This window comes from Trachemys scripta, chromosome 5, assembly GCF_013100865.1.
Source record: "Trachemys scripta elegans isolate TJP31775 chromosome 5, CAS_Tse_1.0, whole genome shotgun sequence".
Lineage (NCBI taxonomy): Eukaryota > Metazoa > Chordata > Testudines > Emydidae > Trachemys > Trachemys scripta.
The window spans coordinates 60,080,724-60,093,227 of record NC_048302.1 but is presented as its reverse complement, the minus strand read 5'-3'; the positions used below and the strand labels follow the sequence as shown (position 1 = coordinate 60,093,227).

Genomic DNA, 12,504 nt, shown 5'->3' with positions numbered 1-12,504 from the left:
TGTCTACTGTTAGAAATGCGCCACTCTCATTACCACTACAAAAGTTATTTTTCCTCCCTTGGTATTCTACTGTTAATTGAATTGTCTCGTTAGACTGACCTCACACTTGGTAAGGCAACTCCCATCTTTTCATGTATTCATACCTGCCCCTGTATTTTCCACTTCATGCATCTGATGAAGTGGGTTCTAGCCCACGAAAGCTTATGCCCAAATAAATTTGTTAGTCTCTAAGGTGCCACTGTATAACAACAACTCCTTGTTGTTTTTGTTGTTATACAGTAACTCCTAGTGGAAGGCTGCAGTTCTGTAATGTAATTTATTGTACAGGATCGTTGTTTGTAAAGAAGGCATCATAGATGTAAAAGTATGCACCTCCCTGTATCTGCATCTATAGCCCACCCTAATAATCACATATGAATTCATGTATCTGGCTTTTTCTTGGCCCAAGACACAGAATGGGTTCAGGGCTTACTACTGTGCAAAAGATTTTTGCTGAGAGCCTCTGAGTTATCTCTTATCTTTGTAAAATGTACTTACTTATTCAAAAGCCAGATGAACGTTATTTGGTTACCTTGCTCCTCAATACAAAGACAGTGTTGATATGTGAGAGGATCCCATGGAAGCTAATATCAATATGAGGCCGAACCAAGGAAAAAACTGACAATAGATTGCAGTTTCCTGGCTGAAGCTAAAACATAAACAAGACAAACAGAAGCTCATTTTCTAAGGAAATAAAGGATTTTTCTACAACCAGAAAATATTCACATGGTGATTGTATTTCTTTCACTTCAGATACAATGCAAGGTGGAAGAGAATAGAGACATAGAGAATGCAGATGTACATTCTTTATATAAAATATGAGACTAAACTATGGTTTTCAAGTCATGGCTGTGGTACCTATGTATTTTAAAGTGCAATTCTATTCTGGAAAGTGACTCTGCAAAAATAGCACTGCACCATATCGTGTTTGGGGTCTCTCAACATTCCTTCACTTTACAAGTAAAAAAGCTGTTTTTTCTAACTGCCCTCCCTACAAACTCACCTTAGGGTCTAAAAGTCAAGTTGTGTTCTCTCACCTATTATCTCCTGTAATAAAGATTCTGCTGACCATATTCAGTAGGTCACTAGTTACATGTGTTCAGTAAACCACCTTGAACTCATCTGAAAAGCCACTGCCCTCTCTTCTTTCCAATTCCTCCTCAAGAGTCATTTCTAGGAAATCACCAAATCACAATGGTGAGGTAAAAGGTCAGTAAAATTAACTATATTGTAAAAATATTTAAATGATTCAGAACCAGCAAGATATGCACAGTGCCTATGTCACTGCATGATCTGATTAACACTATCCTCATTAGACCTCCCCCCATTCCCTTAGATTGTCTACTACACTCCCTAGCTCCATCTTGTCTTAAATTAGATTGTCCGTTTTTCAGGGAAGGGACCACATTATCCTATGAGTTTACACAGTACATAGTATAACAGGGCTCCCAATCCTAAGTAAGAACAACTGTGTTCAGTGGGGTTTCATAGGCATATACTGAGGTCAGAAATCGGCCCTTAAAAATTGGTAATTAGAACTTAGTTAACATTGATGTTGCTGATGTAAAAGAGCATTCAGCACCCAATCATACTGCAGCGATGTTAGCTCTACAATGTTAATAAGCCTGAAAAATAATAAAACATTTTTTGTTGTCAAAGTAAGACCCCCTGAATACATGGAGGCCAGAGGTGTTCCAGAAGAAGGTGCTATTTTTACATAGTCCATTTTCAAAGTACAACTGCATTTTAAGGTGAGAATTAAACACTGCACTGTAATGTAGAGAGACAATTGCAAATCTATTTAATGTCTTCACAATTAACCCTTGCATAATATATCGTATAACAATATACCATAAATAAATAAGAAATTATAACAGCACTTGAGTGTTGTTATTAAAATAATATCTAAAACACTTGTTGCAGCTGTTCACATAAGACAATAGTCTGACCTGCGGAAGGACTCTGTATATAGCATTGCCACACTGCGTTACCACCAGATCTCTGTCAAATATTATATGGAAAGGAAAAGCCTTGCAGAAAGTGTAAGGACTGATGCGGGACTCTTGGGTCCCGTTCTCTTCAAATCTGTCAAGGTCTTCATAAAAGTCCTCTTCCTTAGACTCTTTCTCTTCAATTAAAAATTGAGTGTGGTCACACTCTTCATTTCTCTGTTGAATAACCTGGACAAAAGAAGAGAGAGACTACATGTAGCAATAACCTCTATCACATGTTAAAAATTGGAATTCTATTGCAAAGACAAGAACACATTTAGAGAAAATAGATACATAAATATCAAAATAATGAGTTCCAGTTCTTGCAAAAATACAGAATTCCCATAGAAATCTCCAGTTTTAAAAAGTCTCTACAAATCAAGGGAGGAAAAACATTTCTTTAGTTAAGCACAGTTGCTCTTGGCACTAATTGAAGACCATACAAATATGAACTGTAAATTCTAAATTAAATGGATATGTTTACACCATCTCCAGATCCTGGAAATATGGAGCTACATTCAGCTTTGGATTATGCTTGGGTCTGCTGGTATAGCCCAGAACACAGGACCTCTTGTGAGGGAAAGTGCCCCTGGAAGCTTTTGCATTGCCCAAGCCACCTGCATCTTTATTTCTATGGGGAGCCTGCACCTGGCCAATGGATCCCCAAAAGTAGGCAGTGCTGGCTGGGGAGAGACCAGGGCATGGCTAGTCTAAGGATGGGCTCATGCAGCACTTGGCTTCAGGAGACTTCATTCCTGGGGCTCTTATACAGTATGAAACTGCCATACCCTGGTGAACTTCCAAGAAAAAGCAGCAATGCAACCAGCCACCTACCCTCCCCGAGGGTGAAATAATTCCTTCTTGTTGGAGCAGCCCCTGCTAGCTCAAGGAGGGGCAATTAGCACCTACTTGCACCAGTGAAGGTGGATCAAATCTATGATGTCTGCAGAACATAAATACAATAGTAAATAACTGGCTTATAACAAAGAAATAATTCCTCATTACTCCTCACTTTGTAGAAATAAACTAAAGAAAAGCACAAGGCTATTCCCATTTGTAACTCAATATCTGTTACTAAAGAATGAGGCTTTAGCAAACCAAAGTATACACAAGTGTGAGCGTTTAACAAACTATACACTGTTTTCTTTTTTAACAAATTGTTATGATGTGTTAGAATGTGTTTATTGATGCAGACACAGAAGTGAAATGAGGACAGACAGATGCATGGAATTAAGTGGCCGGCCACAACTTTTATTAAACTATAATATAGGGAAGGGGCGCTTCCTGCCCATCTTCCATACTCTTTAATACTAGATATTTAACTGGTTCCAGTGCAGAAGTTACAGGGCTCGTTACCATACAACCCATAACAGAGGGTAGCTTACCCTCGGGACTCAGCTCTCTCTGAGTCCTAGTATTCTCTCCCCACTGAGGGCCACAGAAGGTGCAGCAGGGTGGGGACTTCAGCTCGGCAAGGCCACAAGGTCTCACCCTATCCCATGATCGCTAGGCCCATTGCCAAGTCTTTTACCTCTGGGAACTGTACATTCTCCTAACTGCACTGGAAATGTGGCCACATTTTGCAACGAATAAATAACTCCTTCCCAGGTAGGTACTATGTGCATTCCTATTTAACCCACTGTGGCTTGAAGGTTCAGCAAGGAAGGCAAAAAAACCCCCAACCAAACAAAAAAAATCCTTCCCTGGTCCTCTACCAATTGGCCCATGGGAGAAAAATTCCTGCATGACCCCCAAACAGGTGATTGGCTATACCAGGGGTCTGCAACCTCTGGCACTTGGCTCGCCAGAGTAAGCACCCTGGCGGGCCGGGCCAGTTTGTTTACCTGCCGCGTCCACAGGTTTGGCTGATCGTGGCTCCCACTGGCCGCGGTTCGCCGCTCCGGGCCAATGGGGGCGGTGGGAAGCCACGACCAGCATATCCCTCGGCCCGCGCCACTTCCCGCCGCCCCGATTGTCCTGGAGCAGCAAACCGCGGCCAGTGGGAGCTGCAATCAGCCGCACGTGTCAGGTAAACAAACTGGCCTGACCCGCCAGGGTGCTTACCCTGGCGAGCCAAGTGCCAGAGGTTGCCGACCCCTGGGCTATACCCACAGCATCTGTCAGGCTGGATTCCCATTCCTAGTTCTGGTGAATTGAGTTCGACTGCTGGAACTGAGTTAAAAGAGGTTCCACATGGCTTCCATACTGTGTTAAATCCTGGGAGATGGGGAATGCTGTCCAATCAGCACCTCTCTCCGACACCTCTCTTTGCCCAATCAGCTGGCCTAGAGACTCCTGGGGTGAGAAGCACATACTGTCCCTTAGTGAGTGTCTCTGTCCTCTTTTGCTGGGACTGTCCCCCTTCACTGCCAAGCCCATCAAGCTCCCCACCCGTTGCAGCAGCGGAGTGGCATTTTTCACACATCCAGATTTGTCCGTTGATTACTAGTCTTTAACTTTTGCATGTCTGCTCAGAGCTGGGCAAATATCTGGTGTGTTACTGATCACAACAAAGGAAAAAAATAAGGCAATCTTCTATCTGTTTCAATGGGCATGACTGTGTGCAAACTAAGGACCCTGAATTTGCAATCATTACTCATGAAAGCAATAAGGGTTACAGGATCAGGCCCTATAGTTAAAACTAAAAGCATCTTCTCCAAACCACAGCTGTTAATGTGTAATGTTTAAAAACCAGTATCATTTCATATGTTCTATTGGTTTAATCTCATATTAATATCTTGAACATATCATTTTATTTTACTCTAACAATCCTACTCAAAGTTCCTTGAAATAATGAAATTAATAGGGCTAATTTTGTTTACTAGGAAAGCCATATAGCATGGTATAATTAAAGTTGATGCATAATGAAATATCATCATTTATCAAGTGTGGACAAATTTATCTCTTGCCAAACCTAATCAGATATAATGGGCGGAACACAATAAGTCTAGTTAGGCAGTATTGTTTAGCAGCAACATATTGGAACATATTAGGCTCAATTCTGTCCTCACTTCAGGCCTAATCCAAGGTTTATTGACATCATTGAGACTTTCCGTAGACTTCAGTGAACTTTGTTTCAGGCCCTGATACCCTGAGGAATCCTATAGATTTCAATGGGGTGTAAATCAGGGCAGAGAAGGCATTCCTATTCAAGTGTTCAGAAAATCCAGTTAACCATCCAAAAACATGGATTCAAGAATGTCTTGAATATCCTTTTTTTTTAAATTCCAGACCAAAAGACTCACAAAAGACAAGATCAAAACACAGAGGTGGGGAGATATATGCTAGAGTTGTTCTAAAACATTTCCAAAAAATATATTGGCACAAATTATTATGCACAAAGAAATGTCATCACTAAAATATGTGGATATTAAGAGGTCTTTTTCCATCTGTGAATGGTCATAACTCATGTGTTAGCAGAAATATGCACACAGGGAGGGATGTTACCAAAATTTGGTTCCCATTTTTGCGAGGGGAAACAATATAACAATACTTTGTGCTTCTATGGCATCGGGAGGTCGGGATCTCAAAATGCTTTACAGACATCAAATAATTAAGCTCCAACATATCTTTGAAAGCACTGATATAATTACAGTCTTCATTTTACACAGAGGAAAGCTGAGTGTCACAGCGACCGAGTGTGACAGTCCTTTGGACTCCCAGTCTTGTGCATTAAACACAGGCCCATCCTTCCTCTTTGCAGTCCAGTAAAATATGCTATTAACTCCCTTTGTCTATCTCCTTGGTTTCCTAAAGCCTGATGCTGTTCTGTATGTGCATTATCAAAGTGGAACTCCAGCTCCACAGTGGAAGGTGTTGCAGCGAGTAGTCGCAGTTGGCGAGCCAAGAGTATATATGTGGGGTCGGAAATTACTTGTGGACACACGAAGGAAAAAAAAAATCTATGGGTTTGTCCACGCACCACTGTGGCTTAGACCTGTACTTCTTGTGAATACAAAGCTTTAGTGACCCCCATCCCTTCATCTTCCAAGAGACCATTACCCTATATCTGAGAGAATGAATGAGGCTGTAGTCATACTGTAGTTAGATAATACTGGTGGTTCTGAAGGGAAGGGATGATCTCTCTCTCTGTCGCCAATAAAATGTTTTGTTTTGTTTTTTGTCAATAGGGACAACTGGGCCTCTAGAATTTAACAGATTAACCTCTTCCAAAATCCCTGGATGTATCACCATTATTAAACTAGGCCTTCCAGATTATCATTTCCATCAGTGACTATTGTGGGATTAAAGACCAGAGTTTGGATCTCACTTCTAAGAAATCTCATTTACCACAACTGGAAAAAATTGTATAGCTTGGATTAAAAGCTTTTCTATTTGAAAAAAAATAGTTTTAGAAATTATTTTAAAAATCTCATATTCTAAGGAAATTTCCATGTCAAACATTATATCTTCCAACTCCATTAATATCACCTGATAGGTTTCAGAGTAACAGCCGTGTTAGTCTGTATCCGCAAAAAAAAACAGGAGTACTTGTGGTCTTGATAGTACTGTACTTGATAGTCTCTCTAGTTCTCTGCTGTCACGCTGAACCTCTTTACAAGTTCTCATCTTTTCTTACTGATAACAAGAGAACCACAGAAAACTAATCAACCAATAAAGGTTAGGGTTCCACATAAAAAATAACCATAAAATACTAGCAATTGGCAATCTATTTTTAGCTTTTCACACTAAACATCTCAATGAAGCAATTTCACCATTCACCCCAGTCTCTGCATCAGCATAGGAATTAAAGAGTGTGGGTGAGAGCAAATGCTAATTTCCAAAGTCCTATCATATAGAAGGAGGTGCCAGAACTACTATATATCTCATATATCACAAACCATCTAGCCAGGGTGAGATGTGACCCTACACAGACAAAGCAAGCTTTCACAGTTTGATAAAGGCAGCCTGCTATTGTATGTGAGTGCTGTGCTACTCTCCTAACCTTTACAGAATGCAAATATATCAACAGCAGCACAAAGATGCAGTCAGAAACACAATGCAGAATACAGGCTTTGATGTGAGCACTTAACAGGCAGCACCGTGAAAGGCAACTGCAACTCTTCTAATAATTCCAATACAGAAAACATGTATGGAAAGAGGGAACAACTCCATCATTGAATACATAAGAAATGTGAGAAATAAACAAGGTAATTAAATGCCTGAGCCAAAGCCCACTGAAGTCACCAAGAGTCTTTCCTCTAATTTCAATGCACTCTGGACCACATTCTAGATGAGAGTTTATTCAGCTGCCTGTTAAAACTGATAACCGGGTTAGGTATTATGAAACCCTCCTATAGAATTTAATAGAAAATTATATCCTTTGTGTTGATTTTAAACCATGATAAAGAATTTAATGAAATATTATATTACCACAACAGAATTCTATAGGATGATGCAAAACACATAGAAGGGATCATATTCTCTGTTAAATTGTACAAGTATTTATAATAATTTCTATACAACCCTATTGATTTCATACCAGTTAAATTCTATTAACCTTTTCTGCGAGTACCATGACCTCTTACATGTGTGCCTGTTTAAAATTAAATTTCTGGGTATTTAAACATTCATGTAAATTCTCCATTCAGTTTCACCCAGGTAAATTTAGGCAAAACAAACTGGGCCAAATCTTCTTTCCAAAGAAGATGCTGTCTAAACTTGGTAAATGAAAGAGCAGCATCAGCAGTGACAAAGCCAGGAGTCAAGTTTAATTCTTCTTGTTTCCCTGTGTGGTCTTAATTGGTGAGTGACATCAACCTGATATGTATAAGAGCTCAATCACTATGGTAACTGCAGTTAAAATCAAGACAAATCACTCGTCAGGTTTCAAAGAAAATATCTAGCTGGTTCTCCCTCCTGAACTTTGCAACAAAATGTATCTTCAGAATATGTCCCTGCTTAGCTAAATGAAAAGTCACATTCAAGTTTCCACTTATACTGGGCAGATTTTCACCGTTGAGCTTTACTTGATAACTATAAGTTCTCTTTTCAATGGATCAGTGAGGGTATTGCTGTCATTTTCCCATTCTGTCACCCCTTATGCTGTATAGGCTTTTCCCTATAGACTTCAGTTAGATTTTTTCTTGAGTAAGGACTGTATAAGAATTCAATAGGGGCTTGGTGTTTCTGGCGTTCTCAGGTATTTGCCATTCATTTGCAAGGACAAGACTGAAACCCAAAGTCTGTTTAGCCCAGCAGATGAAGGGTTTGCCTTATATTTCAATAGTATTACATTCATGCTTAAACAAATCTGTTGGTTGAAAGAATAAAAGATAATGCATAGTATTCAGTCTGTTTTTCCATGAGATTTTCCATGCAGAGAGTTCTGCTTATATCAAAAGGCTATTGCTTATCCAGATCACACACACCTTAACAGTTTCTATGAGCTCCATAGCAAATTTTAGGTGATCTTCAATATAAATGTTTTTGTTTAACTAAGTGATTAGATTCTGTCTGGTTGTTTACTTTGTCCAGAGTTCTGTGTTTTCTGAGGGTCCACAGCTTTGGAATTTGAGGCGAATCCATCCTTCACCACAGATAGTGATTGAGAATCTAAGCTTTCATTTATTTAAAAAAAGATTCAAGATTCTAAGCCTTCTGGTTGCAAAGAAAATCTAAGACCTCCCCTCCCTGCCTGTCCAATCACATAAGAGACCCATCTTATTCTGCAGAGATTTGTGAACATTGTGGCCAATGCAGCTCTTCCTTGGGGAGTAGTCTCAGTCAAGGAATATGATAGGAGTCATGGGCTGCATTGTTTAGTGCTGTTTGAAGGATTTGGGGCATCGCTTTGGGAGCGGGATATTATTCCTGCATGGAGGTCTTTCTAAAGTGGCAGTTTAAACAGGTGTATATGTACTTATTATTAAGGACACTTCTGAAAATGCTCCTTAGTTCACTGCTATGACTATCTGGTTGTGAAATGAACTGCAGACTCTGTCCCTAAATTCCTGTTGTTGCTAAAGGTTATGTAATGAAAAATGCACTACAGTACCGTAACAGTTACTGGGACTGCAGACATTGGTTCATGATCTTCTGATGATGGAAGATGATCAGACACCCATGTGGATGGTTTTAGATCTATTAGTTGCCTTAAATACCACTGACTACCATGTTTTGTAGACAACCCAGTGAACTGGAGTAGTTTCAATCCTTTCATTCTGAAAAGTCAGAGGGTTGCATTGGGCTCTCTCTTCCATCACCTTTCCTGTTCCATGTGTAATTGAGACATTTAGTGGTCAGGCCCTGGTGCCATGAGTATGCAGATGGAGCTCAACTCTACGCCCGCATTTCATAGAAGCAGGACAAGGAAGACTGGGGTTTTTCTTAGTTAGCTGTCTGTGACTCATTTTGGACAACACTGAATTTTCCTTTTGTATGTGGATTACTATACAGTGACTATGCATTTGTCACCTCAAGATTGAATTACTGTAATATGCATGGTGTGGGCAGAATGTAAATACTTATTTGCTTAGCAATGCATCTTGCAGTGAACACATTACACCTGTGCCACATTATTTGCATTGGCTTCTTATCTGTACTTACTTACTTACTACAGAGATGGGAGGGGTTCTCCTGTCACTGTAGTTAACCCACCTCTCTGAGAGATGACAGCTAGATCAACGGAAGAATCCTTCCATCGACCTACCGCTGTTTCCACCAGGAGGTAGGTCAGTTTAATTACATCGCTCAGGGGTGTAGACTTTCCATATCCCTGAGTGACATGGCTGAGTTTACCTAACTTTTTCATGTAGACCTGGCCTAAGTCTCATCATCAAAGTCAATAGGACTTAGGCATCTAAGTGTCTAAGTCATTTTTAAAATTGAGACCGGCTCCTAAGTCACTTAGGCACTTCTGAAACTTTTACCCCTGTCCATTCAAAGACAGGAAGTAAAAGAACTTGCCCCCTTTCTCATAGGCTGCTTAGAGTATGACACCAAATTTGGTGAAGTGACATAATTTAGAACATGTATAAAAATGCCTCAGGTAAAGTGCATAAGTGCTCAGAGAACATGAACTAGGCAAAAAGAAAATAAATGAAAATGGAAAAAATAATACGGAACATAACCTTTGTACCCCTTTTCTCTTTCTTTGGATTACTGGATGTTGTTCTGAGCCATTAGCCATCTAGACTATATGCAAATTAACACTGGGCTGATCAGCACCAGGATGACGTATTTCCAGGGAAAACGTGAATGGTGTTCGTGAGTCAGTAGGTGGCACTCCTGAGTCAGTACTGAATCAATGTTCCAATGTGGTAATAAAGGGCGGCCTGCTGTTATAGTTGCAATCTTTCACATAAGGAAGATTAAAAAAAAGAAAGAGAGAAAGGTCTTGAACACTTATTGCCATTAAAGATTCCATGGCACTTTGTGAAAGGTTAGGTGTGTTTCCTCTAGTATCCTGGCCAAATGGCAAGCTGGATTTACATTCTACCAATGCAAAATTTACATTCTACCAATGCAAAATTATCTCTGCAGTTTCAACTGGACATGCTAATCTTCTTCATTTCTTGGCCCAGAGCCTGGGTTGTGCTGTGACCAGTTTGTGGTGTTCTGGTGGTGCAAAATAGCCCTAAAATTGTCAGAGATAGCCATTGGAGGATCCTACCAGTCTAGAGAGATGTGAGTTGGTACAGTGGATCCTATGCCATTCTCCTTCTCTGTGGCCAGGGCAAAGGCACGTGAGGGCACTGTATGACCTTGAAGGTATTGGGTTAACATGTGGGGTAATGGAGAGATTTTTCAGTACGCAAAACCTCTGTGGAAAGTATGAATGTATAAAAAAAATACTGTCTTCCATTATATCATACAGCTCTTTCAATATTATGAATGACATCAACTTTCTGTCAGAACATACAAGGAAACATTACCTTCATGTCTATTTCTGTACCATGGATCTGTTGAGCTACTGTTTTAATGATTCCAATGACAATATCCTGGAGTCCTTCTCTCTCTGAATAATAATGCAGAATGAGTCCTTTCCCTTTTTCTGCATCAGTGCACCTAAAGGAAGGGGCACGCATACCCGGATAAATAGTAGCAAGATGGTCATGCAGAGCGTCCAAGTTCTACAGAGATAATTAAAAACACACAAACACATCAGAATAGAGTTCATGCATGTGGCAAATTGTCTATTTGAGAATACAAGTAATTTAAGTAGCAGTTTTAAAGACCTAAGCTACATATTGTATATATAAATTATTGATTCAGTACATTTCCTGGTAGTCTGGCCCCACCCTGTCCACAATTGCCACAATCACTTGTGGGTTTGTGTCAGCCAGTTCCAGACCCCCATTGCAGGGCTTCCAGGCACGTGGCACTGCTGTCTTGCCACTCCGGGAGTGGAGAGGGGGACCACTGCTGGGGGCCCAGACACCTGACAATGAGTCTGGCCTATGACTGGCACTGAAAATAACACCATTAAAAGTTGTTTCAAAGAGAAAGAGCGAATTCCTGGACTGTACTATGTTTGCACAATAGATGAAAACATTTTTATTTTCATAGCAGGGTTAGTTTTCCAAATGGATATGGGAATGGCTAGGATATCCCTTTCCCTCTCTTACTTATCCATCTTTATCTCTTCCCTCCCTCCAGGAACTCTGCTGCTTGTAGTCTATCTTTTAAAGAGCAGCTGCAACCAAATATCCTACAGCTGGTAAGCCAGGTGTTTATATATGAACTTAGGAGTCTAACTTTAGGCACTTGCATGTGAAAAAACAACAACCTTTCTTACTGTTTTAAATGAAACATTAAGCTAGTAACGCCATTTCAAGTATTAACAAACGTTTATCAGCTCTGCCAGAACCTGACAAGAGTTTTTCAAAGTTTCCAATTGTATAGCTAACATCTTTAAAATTAACCTACCACATTTCCTAAACATGCTCAGTCACATGATCTCATTGAGAACAAGTGAATGAATCCAAAATGGAGTTTCTAGATCAGGTTATAGCTGAAACAAAGCATTTTTAAAAAGTGAGACCTTTTAAAAAAAGCAAAACAACTCCACTTTTTCAAACTCTCCATATGTCCCAGACATGTCGTTTGATTAATCTCAAACTTTGGCAAAAGTAAATTCTTCTCTGGATAGGAAACCTGCTTGAGAAATTGGAAAGCAGATTTTATAAGGAGGTTAGAGGGGAAAGTAGAATCAAAATCAGACTTAGAATATTATGCCAGCTACAACCTTAACTATGGAATCATTATCATGACTCCATTTTACTATTCACGGTGTAATGGCTTAGATAGAAAGGACAATCAGACTGGCTGAATAGTGTCACAACCCAGGTAATCATCTACCAATACATTTGTCAAGATTATGCACCCTCTTCACTTACCGGGTCCTTAGCATGACCCCACATTCCTCCCCCCCCACCCTTAAGACTTTCTAGCACTGGGGATTGTTTTGTGATTTTTGCCAGGTCAGGGAGAGGTACAATGAAGATGTTTTAAATGTGCAGGTTGGATCATC

The 12,504-nt window shown here is 40.0% G+C and overlaps 1 protein-coding gene across 1 annotated transcript in view; it reads right to left on the bottom strand.

Moving 5' to 3' along the window:
- The window catches only part of GUCY1B1 (guanylate cyclase 1 soluble subunit beta 1), a 52,759-nt gene that overhangs the window by 15,583 nt on the left and 24,672 nt on the right, over positions 1 to 12,504 (bottom strand). Inside the window, exons 5-7 of the mRNA XM_034772913.1 lie at positions 10,907 to 11,104; positions 1,989 to 2,219; positions 572 to 688 (exon numbers count right to left, since the gene is read on the bottom strand). Coding sequence (XP_034628804.1) covers positions 572 to 688; positions 1,989 to 2,219; positions 10,907 to 11,104 — 546 coding nt within the window. The remainder of the gene's footprint in view (positions 1 to 571; positions 689 to 1,988; positions 2,220 to 10,906; positions 11,105 to 12,504) is intronic.